This window comes from Aquarana catesbeiana, linkage group LG09 (genome assembly GCF_042186555.1).
Source record: "Aquarana catesbeiana isolate 2022-GZ linkage group LG09, ASM4218655v1, whole genome shotgun sequence".
Classification (NCBI taxonomy): domain Eukaryota; kingdom Metazoa; phylum Chordata; class Amphibia; order Anura; family Ranidae; genus Aquarana; species Aquarana catesbeiana.
The window spans coordinates 45,827,473-45,845,437 of NC_133332.1; the positions used below are offsets into that span (position 1 = coordinate 45,827,473).

Here is a 17,965-nt window from a genome sequence, read left to right on the forward strand (position 1 = left end):
CAGAGTGCGACTTCCACTAGGAGACTCCACCAGAGTTGGAGCTCTACAAAAAAGAAACCAAAACGTCATCCTCGCTTTATGCTTCCTCCAGGAAGGGAGGGAAAATCTCCAAAGCAGAACAGCTGTGAGTGAGCTGTACACGGCGCCTGCGCAATGAGCAGGACATTGTGCCCGACGCTGCCGCACACTCCTGATGCTCGTGTTACTCTGCAAGGGGCGGGTGTATTACATAAGCATAACAACAATATACTGTGGCAATTATTGTGAGAAGTATTGAAATTGCCCCTGAAGATTGCAAAACCCGCCCTTAACGTGTTTAAACACGCACCTGGCAGAGTAGCATGAGCATCGGGAGCGTGCGGAATTGTCTGGTAACATCGGGAGCGTCTGTTAGAATGTGGTGTTGAATGTGGTGTTCATTGTGCAGGCGCGTGGTGTTCATTGCGCAGGCGCGGTGTACAGCTGACTCTCAGCTGTGTATGTTCGGCTATTTTCGGCAAACTTCGTACTGTGCAAGCGCTGAGCATGCGCAGTACAGGGGGGTCCTTATCCGCCAGGGGAACTTTTTCAACAAGACAGCTGTAAGCAAGTAGTGCAATAGTTTAGGGTGGTCAGCACCAGGGCAGTACGGAAGCTGCTGTTAAAGCGGACCTCAGTAATTTTTTTCATCTTTCCATCTATTAAATCTTTTGCCCTTGTTGTTTTAACTTTGGACAGTAAAACATTTTTTTTTCTGCCAGTAAATACCTTATACAGTCCACTTCATGTTTTTTGTCTGGTCATTAGCCTAGGGTTATGACATCATGCACAGCGCTCTCTCTGGAGAGAGAGAGTTTGCCAGGAAGGTAAGGGGGATGAGTCATAAGAGGGTCAATGAGAGCTGGGGGTGTGCTTCTGTGTAAATCCAGGAAGTGAACAGGCTGCAGCTTCAGCTGCCCACAGTTAAAATGTCTACAGGCAGACTCAATGGAGGGAGATTTCTGCAGCATATTTGGCAAGTACAGAATCACAGTATATATATAATATGCAAAGTGGTTGGAGGGAAGCTTCAGAATGGCAAAGATGTTTTTGTTACAAATTATGTGAGCAGACCGCAGTTCCTCTTTTAGAACAACCCAACTTGCTATCTAAGGATGAACCCGAACAACTGAGCACTAGCACAGGCTAGATTACAGATCGCTCTTTACAGCCACACTGTCCAAATGCTGAACCCTGAATCAGACATGGGAAGGACCTCTAGGTCCCTGTTACCAAAAAAGTTCTTAACCTTTCTTCTAGCATTCTTTGTGTTAGTACACTGCATGTTGTACATGTGCAATTCCGTGTTCATACTTGGCAAATCCCAGGTACCATAACATGTTGGGTATGGAGCAGGTGCCAAGAGGACTCCATTGTACATGAACAGAAGGCCCAGTCAGCACTGGAGTAGAACACTCACGTATCTGGAGCCAAATTATGAAAACCGCTTTCCCACCACAGCCAGGGTTAGTTCTGTTATAGTAATGCATTCTGCAATGAAATTTCAAAGTGGATGGAAACAGTCGAAATAGTACCTATAAGATTCCATTTGCACTCTCAGATTTCTGTTTTATTGCAATAAATACCTTTTTTTTTTTTTTGCGGTGTATATGCGGTCACCTGACCACTAAACTACCACCATACACTAAAACTAGACTTCTTTCGATCAGCCTGGAGGCTGGCTTTAAAAAATATTGGGAAGAATACTTCATTCACACTATAAAGTGTGTAGACGAATTTGCAGTGCCAGATATTGTATTCTGACAGTCAACGGCTATCTGAATACCCAAACAGCAGCTGCATCCAATTGGATGCAGTCACTGATTTGCTGACAATTTTCCACCCCAGCTCCTTTGATTTGTCTATTGAAAGATCTTGGGTGGGAGTGTGCCTACAGGGCCACCCTTGAAGCAAAGTTCACCCAGTGTATGGCTTAACTTTCTGTGCTGATCTTTCCTTCCTACCCGGGGACAGAGATTTCCCTGAAGGTTGGCATAGGAGGGTAGAAGCTGTATTAGCATTCATATGCTCCAACAACACTCTCTGGTCAGGCAGATAGGCTTTGTTTAGACGTGAGATTTGGGGGGGGGGGGGGGGGGCTGTAAAAATGTGTAGTTGAGCCACATATTTGCCACCCGTCAACCACCCCCCTTAAGCTGCAATAGGCAGCACACCCCTTTAGGGTGAAGTTACGCTTTAGTATAGGACTGGTAAGAATGGGATAAGGAAGACAAATAAATAAAATCAAAATGAGGTTCCAAAGAAACAGAAAGAGCCCTCATCTAGAAATCAATCGATCTCAAGCATTTTGATTATAAATTTCATGCATAAAAATAAATTAAAATTACACTTCCTACCTGCTCTCTAGCCGTTTGGTGACTCTGTATCGCTCTCAGCATTAAAGCCAGCTTCTCTTCCACCTAGTACACCAAAAGCAGAGTACAAAATTACACCAGAAAAAAAAAAAAAACAAACACACACAAAACTGCATAAAGTGTCCCTGTCACACTACCACTTGACCACTGGGCACTTAAACCCCCTTCCTAACCAGACCAATTTTCAGCTTTCGGTGCTCTCACATTTTGAATGACAATTACTCAGTCATGCAACACTGTACCTATATGAAATGTTTGTCCTTTTTTTCACACAAATAGAGCTTTCTTTTGGTGGTATTTAATCACCGCTGGGTTCTTTTTTTTTGCGCTATAAAAGAAAAAAGACCGAAAATTCTGTAAAAAATGCATTTTTCTCCGTTTCTGTTATAAAATTTTGCAAATTAGTAATTTTTTCTTCATATATTTATTTTGGCCAAAATTTATACCGCTACATATCTTTGGTAAAAATAACCCAAATCGGTGGATATTATTTGGTCTTTGTGAAAGTTATAGAGTCCACAAGCTATGGTGCCAATCTCTGAAAATTGATCACACCTGAATTACTGGCGGCCTATCTAATTTCTTGAGACCCGAACAAGCCAGGAAAGTACAAATACCCCCCAAATTACCCCTTTTTGGAAAGAAGACATTCCAAGGTATTTAGAAAGATGCATGTTGAGTTTTTTGAAGTTGTCATTTTTTCCCCACAATTCTTTGCAAAATCAAGATTTTTTTTTCTTTTTTTTCACAAAATTGTCATATTATTATTATTATATTATTATTATACGAGATTTATATAGCGCCAACAATTTACGCAGCACTTTACAATGTATAAGGGGGGCAACACAATTACAGTACAGTTCAATACAAAAGGTACAGGAGGGCCCTGTTCGTAGAGTTTACATTCTAAAGGGAGGGGGTGGTGGTACAAAAGGTAATAGCTGCAAAGAATGATTTGATGGGGGTGGCTCAGGGACAGTTATGTGGGTGTGGGATAGGCTTCCCTGAATAAATGAGTTTTCAGGGATCTCCTAAAAGTGGACAGGGTAGGGGCTGATCGGACATACTGGGGCAGGGAATTCCAGAGGATGGGAGAGGCTCTGGAGAAGTCCTGAAGGCGAGCATGGGAGGAGGTAACAAGGGAGCTAGAGAGCAGGAGGTCCTGGGAGGAGCGGAGGGGACGATTTGGGCGATATCTGCAGATGAGGTTGGTGATGTAGATTGGGGCGATGTTGTGAATGGCCTTGTATGTTATGGTTAGCATTTTGAATTTTACACGGTGGGCTAGGGGAAGCCAGTGAAGGGATTGGCAGAGAGGAGCAGCAGTCACGTATCGATTAGTGAGGTGTATTAGTCTAGCAGCAGCATTCATAATAGACTGAAGGGGGGATAGCCTGCTTAAGGGTAGGCCATTAAGGAGAGAGTTGCAGTAGTCAAGGTGAGAAATAATCAAGGAGTGAATAAGTTGCTTTGTGGTGTCATTAGTCAGGAAGGGTCGAATTCTGAAGATGTTGCGGAGGTTAAGGCGGCAGGATTTAGCCAGTGATTGGATATGGGGGCTGAAGGAGAGGTCAGAGTCAAGGTCAATATTAGCAGGTTATTTCTCACACACAGCATATGCATACCACAACTTACACCCCAAAACACATTCTGCTATTACTCCCGAGTATGGTGATACCACATGTGTGAGTCTTTTACACAGCGTGGCCACATACAGAGGCCCAACATGCAAGAAGCACCATCAGGCATTCTAGGAGCACCCAAGGCAATTCTGACATTTCTCTCCTACATGTAAAAATCATAATTTATTTGCTAGAAAATTACATAGAACCCCAAAACATTATATATATTTTTTTAGCAAAGACCCTAGAGAATACAATGGCGGTCGTTGCAACTTTTTATCTCGCACGGTATTTGCGCAGCAATTTTTCAAACGCTTTTTTTAAAAAAAAAAACAGTTTTTGAAAATAGTAAAGTTAGCCCAATATTTTTGCATAATGTGAAAGATGAAGTTATGCAGAGTAAATAGATACCTAACATGTCACCCTTCAATATTGCACACGCTCATGGAATGGCGCCAAACTTCGCTACTTAAAAATCCCCATAGGAGACGCTTTAACATTTTTTACTGGTTACATGTTGTGAGTTACAGAGGAGGTCTAAAATTATTGCTCTTGCTCTACCGATCGCAGCGATACCTCACATGTGTGATTTGAACACCATTTTCATATGTGGGCGCAACTTACGTATGCGTTCGCTTCTGCATGCGAGCACACGGGGAAAACATTTTTTTTTTTATTGTTCATTTTACTTTATTTATTTTAGTTTGAGGCTTTTTTCCAAAAAATAAATTTTTGCATCACTTTTATTTCTATTACAAGGAATGTAAACATCCCCTGTAATAGGAATATGGCATGACAGGTCCTCTTTACAGTGAGATATGGGGTCAATAAGACCCCACATCTCACCTCTAGGCTGTGCCTAAAATTAAAAAAAAAAAGAAAATGATCCTGGCTTCGATCGTAGCGGTGAGTCGATAGAAGCACCCGAGGGCGGTGAGAGGAGGGGGGGGGGGGGAACGTCCCCTCTCGCCTCCCGTAAGAACGATCAAGCAGTGGAACAGCCGCTATGGTCATTCTTATGGTGTAGGGAATCGCCGGCTGAAAAAGCTGATATCTGAATGATGCCTGTAGCTGCACCCATCATTCAGATATCCCCGCACAAAGTCAAGGACGTCGTATGACGGCCGGTGGGCGGGAAGTAGTTAAAACACATTTTTTTAACACAAAATTGTCCATTTATACAATATTTCTAACACATAACATGTACATACCAAAAATGACACCCCAAAATCGATTCTCCTACTTCTCCTGAGTACAGCGATACCACATGTGTGAGACTTCCACAGCCTGGCCGCATACAGAGGCCGAGTACGGCAGAGTACGGCAGAGTACGGCTGAGCATGGCAAAGTATGGCTGAGCATGGCAAAGTATGTCTGGGTATCACCGAGTATTGCAGAGTATGGCGGGGTATTGCGGGGTATTGCAGGGCATTGCAGAGTATTGCGGGGCATTGCAGAGCATTGTAGAGTATTGCGGGTCATTGTAGAGTATTGCGGGGTATTGCAGAGTATTGCACGGGGCATTGCAGACTATTGCGGGGCATTGCAGACTATTGCGGGGCATTGCAGACTATTGCGGAGCATTGCAGACTATTGCGGAGCATTGCAGACTATTGCACAGGGTATTGCAGAGTATTGCGGGGCATTGCAGAGTATTGCGGGGCATTGCAGAGTATTGCGGGGCATTGCAGAGTATTGCGGGGCATTGCAGAGTATTGCGGGGCATTGCAGAGTATTGCACAGGGTATTGCAGAGTATTGCACAGGGTATTGCAGAGTATTGCACAGGGTATTGCAGAGTATTGTGGGGTGTTGCAGAGTATTGTGGGGTGTTGCAGAGTATTGCACAGGGTATTGCAGAGTATTGCACAGGGAATTGCAGAGTATTGCCCAGGGAATTGCAGAGCATGGGGGGGATGGCTGAGCATGGAGGAATGGATGGATGTGACTGTACATGTCACTGAACAGCGCTGTGGGCACTACACATCCAGCCCCCAGCGTGGCTCCCATCCAATCCCTCCCCCTCTGTACTGATCGGTACAGAGAGGGGAGGGAGGAACCGGCGTCATGTCTGTTTACATGTGATCGCTCCATCATTTGACGGAGCGATCACATGGTAAACGGCCGTGATCAGCGGCCGTTTACCGTGATCCGTGGACCGCCGCAGACCCGGCGGTCACGGATGTTCCCGTGTGCGCGCCCCAAGGGGCACGCGGGAGCAGCTTTCTGGAATCACGTCATATGACGTGATCCCAGAGTTATCCAACCGCCCTGCAGCCGTCATTTGGCTATGGGGCGGTTGGCAAGTGGTTAAAGAAGAATCTTCCATTCTGTAAGCTTAGTTAACATTCATAAACACGTGGCCTATAAATTGCAAAATACATCAGCAGGGTATTACTCAAGGTTATGAATTAGTGGATTGCCTGCCTGCACTTAGTGAATGCCTCTGTTTTGTGCACTTTTGTAGTTTATGGAACTGAACACAAGCTTATCTAGGTATCGGGATAGGTATCCTGCTATCAAATAACTCCTCCCCTGAGGATCCATGGCAATGCCATGTGACTGCCCCAACCCATGAGATACCGATTTGCTTGGATCATCAGCAGCTTGTACAAATTCCAGGGCCTCGGGGGAGGAACAACGCACAACATCCGATCTTCCCTGATGAAATACTCGCAGTGAAACCACTTCACATGTGGCACATAAGGAGCTGTGCAACCTGCGGATAGGTTTGGGAGAAATATCAGGTCAAACTAGCAAGTGGCCCCATGCTCCAACCAATCAAATCATCTCCTTCTTTTCCTTACCTGTAATAGGCTAGCTGAAGGGAGATCTGTAGGAAAGCTCCAGGACTGAGATTGTGTTTCTGCGGGAACTTCTTCCCAAAATCAGCAAAGGTGAAACAGCAGATGTCCAAATCGCTCACCAGTCTGTATAGGACGAGAAAAATAGAGATTTAGGGACTTTGTACAATCAGGAGCTTGTTTTCAAATGTGGCTAGTATTAACAGACTGTCTGTTATTTCTACATGTAGTGCCACATTAATGGTGCCATCTTGTGGAACTGGGTTCATGAGATCGATTGCCATCAGGCATGATCTCAATGGAGTATGTTCATAATACTCAAATTTGTATGGGGTTTTTTTATTTCCCTTCAGTTTCCTCCCACAAAAGAAAAACCTATTGATAGGTTAATTGGTTTCTGACCTAAGAGGCCCATGTGTGTTTGTAATAGCAGTGGGGACATTCAATTACCAGATCATTTGGGACATCTCTCAAACTTTTCACGCCAGAGGAAAAACGTGATAAATGCCTCTTAAATTATTGGTCAGTAGGAAGAATACCCTTTACAGTGGTGGTCAGAAAACCATCCGTAATGACAGTGAAAAAAAATTATTGGTTCAGCTTTAAAACACACATATTGGTGATATCTAAAGAAACAAACCTCTCATCAAAAAAAAAAAAAAACATGGAAAACATTCCCTTTACATTAGCAAGCTGTATTCAGATATCAGGACATGGCGTTTCTATAATTTATACCATATTATCAAACAACACACAAAGAAAAAAAAAACCTTTACTTTGTATGGACAAAAGGCCCCTTTCACGCAGGGTGGAATCCATCCCAGCAGATTTTTAGTGGACGGGAACGGATAGGATGCCGGCGGGTGACAGCGGACACCTCCACTGACATCCGCGGCCCCATATAGAATAATGGATTGTCCAATTGGGTCTGCCCGAAAAACAGGCAGACGGACCCGATTAGGACCCTTTCACACCAGTGGACCAAAGGGGGAGATTTAGTAAAACCGGAGCACACAGAATCCTGTGCAGCTGTGCATAGTAACCAATTAGCGTCTAAGGTCAGCTTGTTCAATTAAGCTTTGACAATAAAACCTAGAAGCTGATTGGTTACTATGCACAGCAACACCAGATTCCGTGTACAGCAGTTTTAGTAAATTTTCCCCATCAATGTCGCCGTACCAAAACTCGCCTTGACTGGGTGCAATATATACTGTATAAAAGTTCTATTGCGTTTAAGCTGTAAAGCTGGTCAGCATTGTTGGGTGTCTCCAGATAGAAATTCCCACAGTCTATTTGTGACACAGAGATCTCTAAATTGCTGGGCTGTGGGAGTGCACTATTGAGGATAGGTGAAAAGAGAGAAAGTTTGGTCGGCGGGACTTTGAATGAGGCCAATCACTATATAGAGTAAGCATGTGGGATATAAAATACAGTATTGCTTTTATGGGTTCCAACAAAAAGGGAGGAGTTTTTTGGGGACTTTGAACAAGAGCGAGACCAAACTTTCTCTCTTTTTGTTCAAATTTGGGATGGAGGCCAATTACTTATGGTGCCTTGAACCACATTCTCTCTCATTGAGGATAAGTGGTTAGCCCCATGGATGTGTAGTGTTTGGGTCCTGGGCTCAGTTCCCTCCAGGAACACCATCTTCATAGAGTTTTTATAGTCTCCCCGTGCTTACCTGGGTTTTATTCTGGTGTTACAGTCACCTCCCTCTATGCAAAAATTTACTAGTTGGCTGATGAGCCCACCAAAACTGATTTTTCCGTTTTTCTGCAGATCATTGAGAGTTAAACTAGCAAGAGCTTCCAACCTCTTGAGGACTTTGTTGATGAAATATCTGTGCTTGAGACTCAGTTCACACAAGATGCGGTGCAAATTCGCTGCGGATTCTGCACCGCATTAAAAGTCACAACCCGTTCATGCGAACCGGGTTGTGGAGTGGAGTGTTAAATTAACCACACCCCAAATTTTGTTTGCAAAACACAGTGCGATTTGCAGAATTGGATTGCAGGGGTGTGAGCACCCCTGCAATCTGATTCTGGTGCAAACAAAAAAAAGTCCTGCTTGAGTTTGGTGCGAATGCGGAGTGATTTGAGCCATACAAATCCATGGCTCAAATCAGGCCCTAGAGGCACCCCATGTAATTTGCACAGAAATGTGTTGCGATTCCTGTGCGAATTACATGCGGTGTCCTGCACTGCATCAATGTGAACCTGGGCTAAAGGAGAAGTCCACTTTTTTTTGTAAAAATAATAAATGCACTTTTTTTTCAGGTTTATTTTTGGAGCCTGTAAAGCATTGCACCAATGATCAGCAGATCACTGGTGTCATGCAGGTCTCCTGCAGACCTGTCAGTGTATCTGTGTGCCCATACATCCCGCACAGGCAAGCAGATACACTGACAGGAAGAATCAATAAACTACCGTGGCACTCCATAGCGCCGTGGTATTTCATTGAGAACTGCAAACCGACAGCCGCGAAGGAGGTCGGGACTTGTAGTTCATTCATACACAGAGCTCGTGTGGGAACTTCTCCTGTACTGCTGTCATGCTGTCACGGGGGGGGGGGGGGGGGGGGAATCAAGCAGTGGCTGCAGCAGTTGCTGTTACATGTCCCACCCTAAAAACAGATGGAACATTAACATGTTTCCAAAGGTCAACTTATCCTTTAAGTTTTATGGCTGCCCAGCTGTCACAGTCAGGGGGAAAAAAATCAACAATCAGAGGGGAAGCATCCAAAACTCCAAGACAGACAGAAGCTGAGCCAACTTTAACAGCACAGGTAAGAGGCTGAATAATCAGACAGGGAGTAACTGTAACTTGCAGTTTACTATACAGGTTATATAGGTGCAAAGTTAGAATCAATAATGCAAAACAGGGTCAGAAGAGCAAATAACATGCATACATTGCAGAATATTAAAAGCTGCACAGCCATATGAAAGCTGCACAAACATGGAGTCCTCCCAGCAACATCTCAGTGGCTTAGAGGAACGTGTGATTGCATAGCATTGCCTCTCTAAGACTTTAATGCACAGAGAGTCTAGCTGAGAATCACTACTTCAGCTAAAAACATAGCCCCCAACTGTCCCCGATTTCGAGGGACCGTCCCTGATTTGGAGCAATGTCCCTCTGTCCCTCTTCCCCCCTCATTTGTTCCTCATTGTACATAAAATTAACTTTTTTTCTTTCAAAAATTGTTTCCATCCAATTTCTAAATTGCTGCATTTGTACATTTCAAAAGCCAATATAAAGGAATAGTAGTGGTAAAAAAGTGGATGTAATTAACCTTTTTTTTTTTTTTTGGTTAATTCTCCTTTAAGGGGGTGTGGCAGAGGGCGTATCCTATGCCTACAATACATTTGCTAGTAGGTGTCCCTCATTCCCATCTCAAAACATTGGAAGGTATGGCTAAAAACAGTTCAAAACACAAACAGCTAGTGGTGATTATCCTCAGGTGTCCCTCCTAGAGGAATCCAGGGTAGCTCTGGTAACACAATTGAACAGCTGGAAAGATCCCAGAACCAGGGACACAGAGAGGACACCCCATCGGAACTGGAGTACACTGGTAGCAACTGAGGAAGCAGTCCCCATAGAAGCTGCATGCTATTAGAATGTTGCCTTGCTTCTTGCACAAATGGACACCCGTTCTGACAAAAGAGAGCCCCTCTGCATGGCTGCAGATCACTTGCCCAGCCATCGCTGCCTCATCAAGTGTGGCCTCTCTTAACTGCTGAGGGTGGGGAGCAGACAAACTTATCTTCCCTGTGCATGTACAGGAAGCCAGGATGTTGAAGGAAATGGGGCTCCAGGAGCTTTTGCCTGCAATTGAGCATGGTGAGTAAATGGGCACTCCACTACACAAGAACTACAAGAACTAAGGCAGATAAAATGTGCCCGTAGAATTCCAAGGAGATATAAGAAGCCAGAGGAGGACTCAGGTCATTGCACTCCACTTGTTCCCTTTTGATCTGTTAAATATACCATCAGAAGTGTTTTGTTATATCCATTCAATAAGTGCAAAAATACCTATTGGTCCTGGCAGAAATCCTGTGGGCGTATAATGTCCGGTGCTCTATACTTCTGCTGTCTGTTATCAGTTACATTGCTTACAGTTCACACCTCCACCCAATGTTATGGCGATAAGGAGAGAGGTATTCTGTAATCCTGTCCTAGGGTGACAATGCTGCTTCTCCGTAGATACAGTAATGTCAGTGAGCACAGTCACTCTAGGACAAGATTATATTACTGGCAGAATCACCAGCTTAAAATAAAACTAAAATAAATAAATAAATAAATAAATAAATAAATGCAAAATGATTTACTATAAACATCCCCAGTGACTTATTACATTTTACATCACCCACTCACATGTCCAGGTTCTGCTTGGCCTGCTCGACGTGCTGCTTAGTCTCTGGGGGAAAATTGAAATACAGCTTCCTCGGGGGAGGGACTCTGGTGATGGGTGTTCGAGGAGGCAGCAAACTGGGACCCCTGGAACTGGAGGAGGAATAAAATTAGTCCCAACATAATCCTGAGTTATAACTAAAAATGTGAAGATATAAAAAAAAATAAAACGCATTACATTGTAGTATACACAAAGACAGACTGGGACCTTCCTAGAGCAGAATTAGGTTTTTCTTGAAAAGGTGTACTCTGGGCTGATATAAAAAAAAAAAAAAAACACAAACCTATAAAACACTTAATGTCCGCCCCATATAAGTTTTACTGATTATATATATATATATATATATATATATATATATATATACATATACATATACATATATATACACTGAGATCTGCCTATGTAAACAAGGCAGATTTCAGTTCTGACCGAGGGAAGGAAGGGATTTTGTAGGGAACAAAATGCATTACTTCCCTTAGTAAAAAACACCTCACATATATATATATATATATATATATATATACATATACATATATATACACTGAGATCTGCCTATGTAAACAAGGCAGATTTCAGTTCTGACCGAGGGAAGGAAGGGATTTTGTAGGGAACAAAATGCATTACTTCCCTTAGTAAAAAACACCTCACAGTGCACAAGCACAGGCTAGGCACACATTTAACCCTTTGATCACCCTAGATGTTTAACCCCTTCCCAGCCAGTGTCATTAGTACAGTGACAGTGCATATTTTTAGCACTGATCACTGTATTCGTGTCACTGGTTCCCAAAGTGTCAGTGTCCGATTGTCCGCCACAATGTCCCGCTATAAGTCGCTGATCGCCGCCATTACTAGTATAAAAATAAATAAATAAAAACTCCATAAATATATCCCATAATTTGTAGACACTATAGCGTTCGCGTAAACCAATCAATTTACGCTTATTGGGATTTTTTTTTTACCAAAAATATGTAGCAGAATACACATTGGCCTACATTTATGAAGAATTTTTTTTTAATTGTTTTATTGGATATGTTTTATCGCAGAAGGTAAAAAATATGTTTTTCTCAAAATTGGTCTTTTTTTGTTTATAGCGCAGTGCCGGATCGCAAAAAATGGCCTGGTCATGGGGGGGGGGTAAGTGGTTAACCGCTGGCCGACCAGCCGCCGTCATTATACTGCGGCAGGTGCGCTCTCCTGCGCAAACCGCCGTAGGTGTACGTCGGTCTTTGCATAGGAGATAGCGGGTGCGCGAGCCTGTCCGTCGGTGACCCGCGATCACAGTGCACAGAGGCAGAACGGGGAACTGCCTTTGTAACAAGGCCATATGACATGTCAGAGATCTTCTGTTCCCAGTGATTGGAAACAGTGATCTCTGTCTTGTCCCTGGTAGCCCATCACCCCCTACAGTTAGAACACACCCAGGGAACACACTTAACCCCTTGATTGCCCCCTAGTGATAACCCCTTCCCTGCCAGTGTAATTTTTACATTGACCAGAGCATTTTTATAGCACTGATCAATGTAATAATGTCACTGGTCCCCAAAGTGTCATTTGGGGTCAGATGTGTCCGCAGTCCCGCTAAAAATCGCAGATCGCCGCCATCACCAGTAAAGACAATAAAAAAAAAAGTCCCTAAATCTATCCCATAATTTGTAGACGCGATAACGTTTGTGCAAACCAATATACGCCTATTGCGATTTTTTTTTTACCAAAAATATGTCGAATATATATCGGCCTAAACTGATGAATACATTTGTTTTTTTATATTTGTTTTTTTGGATATGTATTATAGCAGAAAGTAAAAAAAATAAAAATGGTTGCTCTCTTTTTGTTTATAGCGCAAAAAATAAAAACCACAGAGGTGATCAAATACCACCAAAAGAAAGCTCTATTTGTGGGAAAAAAAAGATGTAAATTTTGTTTGGGTACAACGTCGCACGACCATGCAATTGTCAGTTAAAGCGACGCAGTGCTGTATCGCAAAAAATGGCCTGGTCATTAAGGGGGCAAATCCTTTCCGGGGCTGAAGTGGTTAATATAGTTAAGCATTTATTAAAAAAATATTGAAATCTATATTTTAATGCAGTTATTGTAATTGCCTGAATTGGACCTGCTGCAATGCTCTTGTAATTCCTTGTACAGCAGCACACAGACTGGGAGAGAGAGGGGCAGCACTAGGAGTAGAGTTGCCGCCTCATCCCTTTAAACCCAAACACCTTTGAATTACACAGGTTCTGAGGCTAATTAAATGCAGATAAGGCACCGAGTTTAATTACCACCTTAATCAGCCACAGAACCTGTGTAATTAATATGTGTTCGGTTTTAAAGGGATGAGGTGGCAACCCTAACTAGGAGCCAATCATATATGCCACACGCACATGTACTAACAAGGAACATGTTAATAGGAGGAGAGAGCAGTGTGAGCTGAGGGTGGAACTGCTGCTGGTCCCTCGCTGTCCAGTTACAGGCTGGGGGTGGGGCAGTGACCTAGCTGTATCAATATAACTGTAGTAGAGAAAAGACAGGTCTCCAGCCCGTGATGTGTAAATCTCTCAACTGGATGGATAGAAATACAAACACTCCCATATGCAATTGGTAATCTATTTAGGGAAACATACTACTCACATACCAGTAGTCTAAAACATGTCTCAGCATCCTCAGGACCGCAGAGGCGTCAGCTGTTGCTTGATCATATATGAGACCGCATGTTCCGTCTTCTCCCACCACGAACTGCAGGAGTCATACTCAGTGTCACTGTGCGCGGTGCTTAGGAAGGTAAAGGGTGCTGCAAGGAGTTAGTTGTTGGGCGCGATGTTGTGAGATATTAGTAAGGTAGAGGGAAGCGAGGTGTATGGCCTTATTTATTAAGCTGGTGCAGACCACTCCGACAATGGCAGTAAAGGGGGCCATATATATCAAATTTGTAATCAATCTATGTACGGGCGATCATAAACAAGCAAATCGTCATCAATTAAAATATCAAAATTATGTAGCACATATGGTATTGATTGAGAATACCATCCAAATGGGATTTTTGTACTCAACGTATTATCTTTTTCTCGGCGTTCCTTGGAGGACACAGCCGGATCTTCAGATCCTGATGAATGGGTTTGATTACGCCACCTGCAGGAGTGGGATGTAAAAAAAGAAACACCCTAGGTGCAGTCCCTGTTGGTGGCCAAACCCCCTATCAGCACCTCACAGTTCAATTAGTAGCCAGCAGTATTCAGAAACAGCAACTGAAACAGAAAACAAGACAGAGTGGGTGCTGTGTCCTTCAAATAACTGCTTTCCACCTGCCCACAGTAGTTATACTACAGGCGAGCGGCACAGCCCCGCCAGGACCATGTACATGTACGTTAGCAAAGACTTCTGGGTTTGCAGGCGCACACGAGCATCCGCTGCTCACCACTCTGAGGTTGGACACAGCGCGATTTTGTCAGCAGGTCCCGTCCAATGATTCATGGCTGAAACCTGCTGATTGGCTGTGTTCAATCACGGCACAGAGCCCTGTGTGTTTACAAACACACAGGGCTCTGTACACTGATCAGCGATCTGACCATTTCTGTTCCCTGCAAAGCAGGGAGAAAATACAGCCAGATACAAAAGTAAAAGCAGCAAACATTACACATTGTAAGGCACATATTTAACCCATTGATTGCCCCTAGATGTTAACCCCTTCCCAGCCAGTGTCATGAGTACAGTGTCAGTGTACAGTATTATCCCTGACCGCTGTATTTGTCACTGACATTGCTGGTGACACTATCACAGTCCCACTATAGTTTGCTGATCACCGCTATTACAGTATAGCGTTTAGGCATCATTCTCACAAGGTGGATCTGTTGCCTAGGAATCCACCTCTGTCCGCCGGCTCAGCGGGAGATCTCTCTGTTGATCCCCGCTGAGTTGGCGGATGACAGGGCCCTCTCTGCTCACTGAGCAAGGAGGGGCCTGTCGAGCGCCGCTGCTACCTATGGAGAGATCGGATGAAAACGGACACCATGTCCATTTTCATCAGATCTCACCCGATCCGATCCGCCAGGGACGGATGTGAACGTAGAGGCATCCGTCTGATTTTAGCGGATCGGACCGGGTCGGATGTCAGCGGACATGTCACCGCAGACATCCGTCGCTCCATAGACTAGCATGGAGCACCCGTTCAGGTCCGCTGTCAAAACTGACAGGCGGACCTGAACAGTCCGACAGTGTGAAAGGGGCCTTATACTGTAGCTGCGTAAATTCCAGTATATATACACCATATAGTTTGTAAACGCTTTTACTTTTGCACAAACCAGTAAATATACACTTATTGGGATTCTTTCTTTCTTTCTTTTTTTTACCAAAGGCATGTAGCAGAATACATTTTGGCCTCGATTTATAAAGAAAATTGATTTTTTTTTATTGGATATATTTTAGAACATAAAAGTAGAAAATATTGGGATTTTTGTTTTTCAAAAATTTCAGTCTTTTTTTATTTATAATAGGAAAAAAATTAAAAAACCCAGTGGTGATCAAATAACACCAAAAGAAAGCTCTATTTTTCCTGGAAGAAAAAAAATATTTATTTAATTTGCGTATTGTATTGTCAGTTAAGGTAGCACAGTGCCAGATAGCAAAAAATACCCGGGTCACAAAGGGGGTAAAACCTTCTGGAGGCCAAGTGGGTAACTCAAAATAAAAGATTTTTCAGCGAGTACAAAAATTCAAATTTTTTCTTCTGTTCATTGACGGACAAATATATATTGGGGTTTTTAGTGTTCACCATTCTATTTCAATTGAATAGAATAAACTGCACATCTTTTATGCCTACCTCATGTTGTACCTGTAAAGTAGAATTGCATGGAGTAGCACTTTTTGTTTACCAATTTGTGGTTTTGCAGAAATATTTCTAGGTCCTAAGCAGGAGGCAAAAAAAAACTGAGCTGAGGAGCAGATGGTGGGGTTTGGTCATCAGAAGGGGCCACCTCTAGGGTGTTTGTTTCTTTCATTCTTGGTTTACCTAGCATTCTACTTCTGCAAGTGGTGTAATAAAACCCATTGGTAAGGATCTGAAGATACTACTGTGTCCTTCAATGATTATTTATTTGATCTGTATTAGGATCAGCTGTCTGACAAACAGATATTTCAATCAGAAACGATCATTAAAACTTTACCCCAGCTAATTAATTTGTCACTCTTAAAACTGATCCAACGATTACCAAATTGATCGAATGGAGACACTCTGGTTTACAATGCTTATTCATTTTAGTCACATCAAACGATCATATCAATAGGTGTATGGCCACCTTAACCAATAAAATTTTGTTCTCCATGCGACAACAGGAAAGTATAAGCTTATTCATTACAATACTACATAATATATTGTGCACATAGACATTGCTTCGTTAATATACTGTGCACATAGACATTGCTCCGATTACTACCTTATTAAATAAGGATGCTAAACAAAGTACCAGTCCACCCAAAACTGATACTGTATATACATTTTTGTTTAATGATATTGGACACTATTTTGCCCATTCAGGAAAAAGTGACATGCTTACCCCATGCTCTCCTGCAGTGCTTTTGCTCCACAAAGTATAACTAAAAGGAAAAACCTCTTTTAGTTCTAGATAGAGTGGAGGGGAATTAGAACACCTGTCAGGTTTTTATTGCTTTTTGTGCTCCCATTAGCGAGATTCACCCTCTCTATTTGTTCTGTTTATCATCATCATTGAAAGTAAGAGAAAATCCCAAATTTTGGGTTGTCCCCAGAAAAGTAAAAGAGGGGAAATCTTCCAATGGGTACACTAGTTCTGGTGACTTGGGGAATTCCCTTAATTTTTGGGATTTTCTCTCATTTTATGCTTGGCTATGGGACAGGAAGTGAAGGAAAATCTGCACAATAGGACAGAGATGGTGAAAAAAAAAAAAAAAAAAAATCGGGCAGGGGTTATAACACTTTCCTTGCTCTATTCAAAATGAAAAAAAAAAAAAAAAAGTTGTGTCAATAGTTCTGCTTTAAAGTGGTTCTTTCCTCAAGGTTTTTTACCTTTATGCATTCTACGTATTAAGGTAAAAAAACCTTCTCTGCTGCAGGATCTCCCCCAGCTCCATCTTATTCTTACCTGAGCCCGATCCAATCCAATCCAGCGACGTGCACGAGAACAGCAGTTCTCGCCACTGTCTCCCTCCTCATTCGGCAGATTGATAGCAGCGGGAATCATTGGCTCCCGCTCCAGCCAATCAACTCTAGTGACACGGGATCGGGGGAGAGTCCCGCTGTCTGTGTCAATGGACACAGCAGCGGGTCTAGGGAGAGAGCCTGCACAAGTGTCCCCATGGGAACTGGTTTCCTATTGGGGGCACCAGCAAGAGAGGAGTCAGGAGTGCCAGCAGGGGACTTGAGAAGAGGAGGATTGGGGCCACTCTCTGTAATTCTAATGCACAGAGCAGGTAAATATAGAAATGTTTGTTATTAAAAAAAAAAAATCATTTACAACCACTTTAAAGTTTCTGGGTATGGGCGAATAGGTGACCTTCTCCCATTAAGCAATGCTTTGCCTGAGCAGCCAAACACCATGGAGGGGCGACATCATCAACCCTGTATAAGCTCTGACTCCATCCAACAGAGTTTACACAGGGTTAGGAGTGTGGGGACTGGATATGATATTAAATAAAACCCATTTTCAATACATGCCTTATTTTATACTCTTTGAATCTGTACACGGCTTCCAGAAAAAAAAAAAAAAAAAAAAAAA

The 17,965-nt window shown here is 43.0% G+C and overlaps 1 protein-coding gene across 1 annotated transcript in view; it reads right to left on the bottom strand.

Annotated features, from left to right (window-relative positions):
* LOC141107576 (carnitine O-acetyltransferase-like) overlaps positions 1-17,965 on the bottom strand; it is a 76,680-nt gene that overhangs the window by 22,893 nt on the left and 35,822 nt on the right. The window contains exons 8-12 of the mRNA XM_073598418.1: positions 13,855-13,955; positions 11,189-11,317; positions 6,822-6,944; positions 6,598-6,733; positions 2,376-2,438 (exon numbers count right to left, since the gene is read on the bottom strand). Of these exons, the coding sequence (XP_073454519.1) occupies positions 2,376-2,438; positions 6,598-6,733; positions 6,822-6,944; positions 11,189-11,317; positions 13,855-13,955 (552 nt within the window). The remainder of the gene's footprint in view (positions 1-2,375; positions 2,439-6,597; positions 6,734-6,821; positions 6,945-11,188; positions 11,318-13,854; positions 13,956-17,965) is intronic.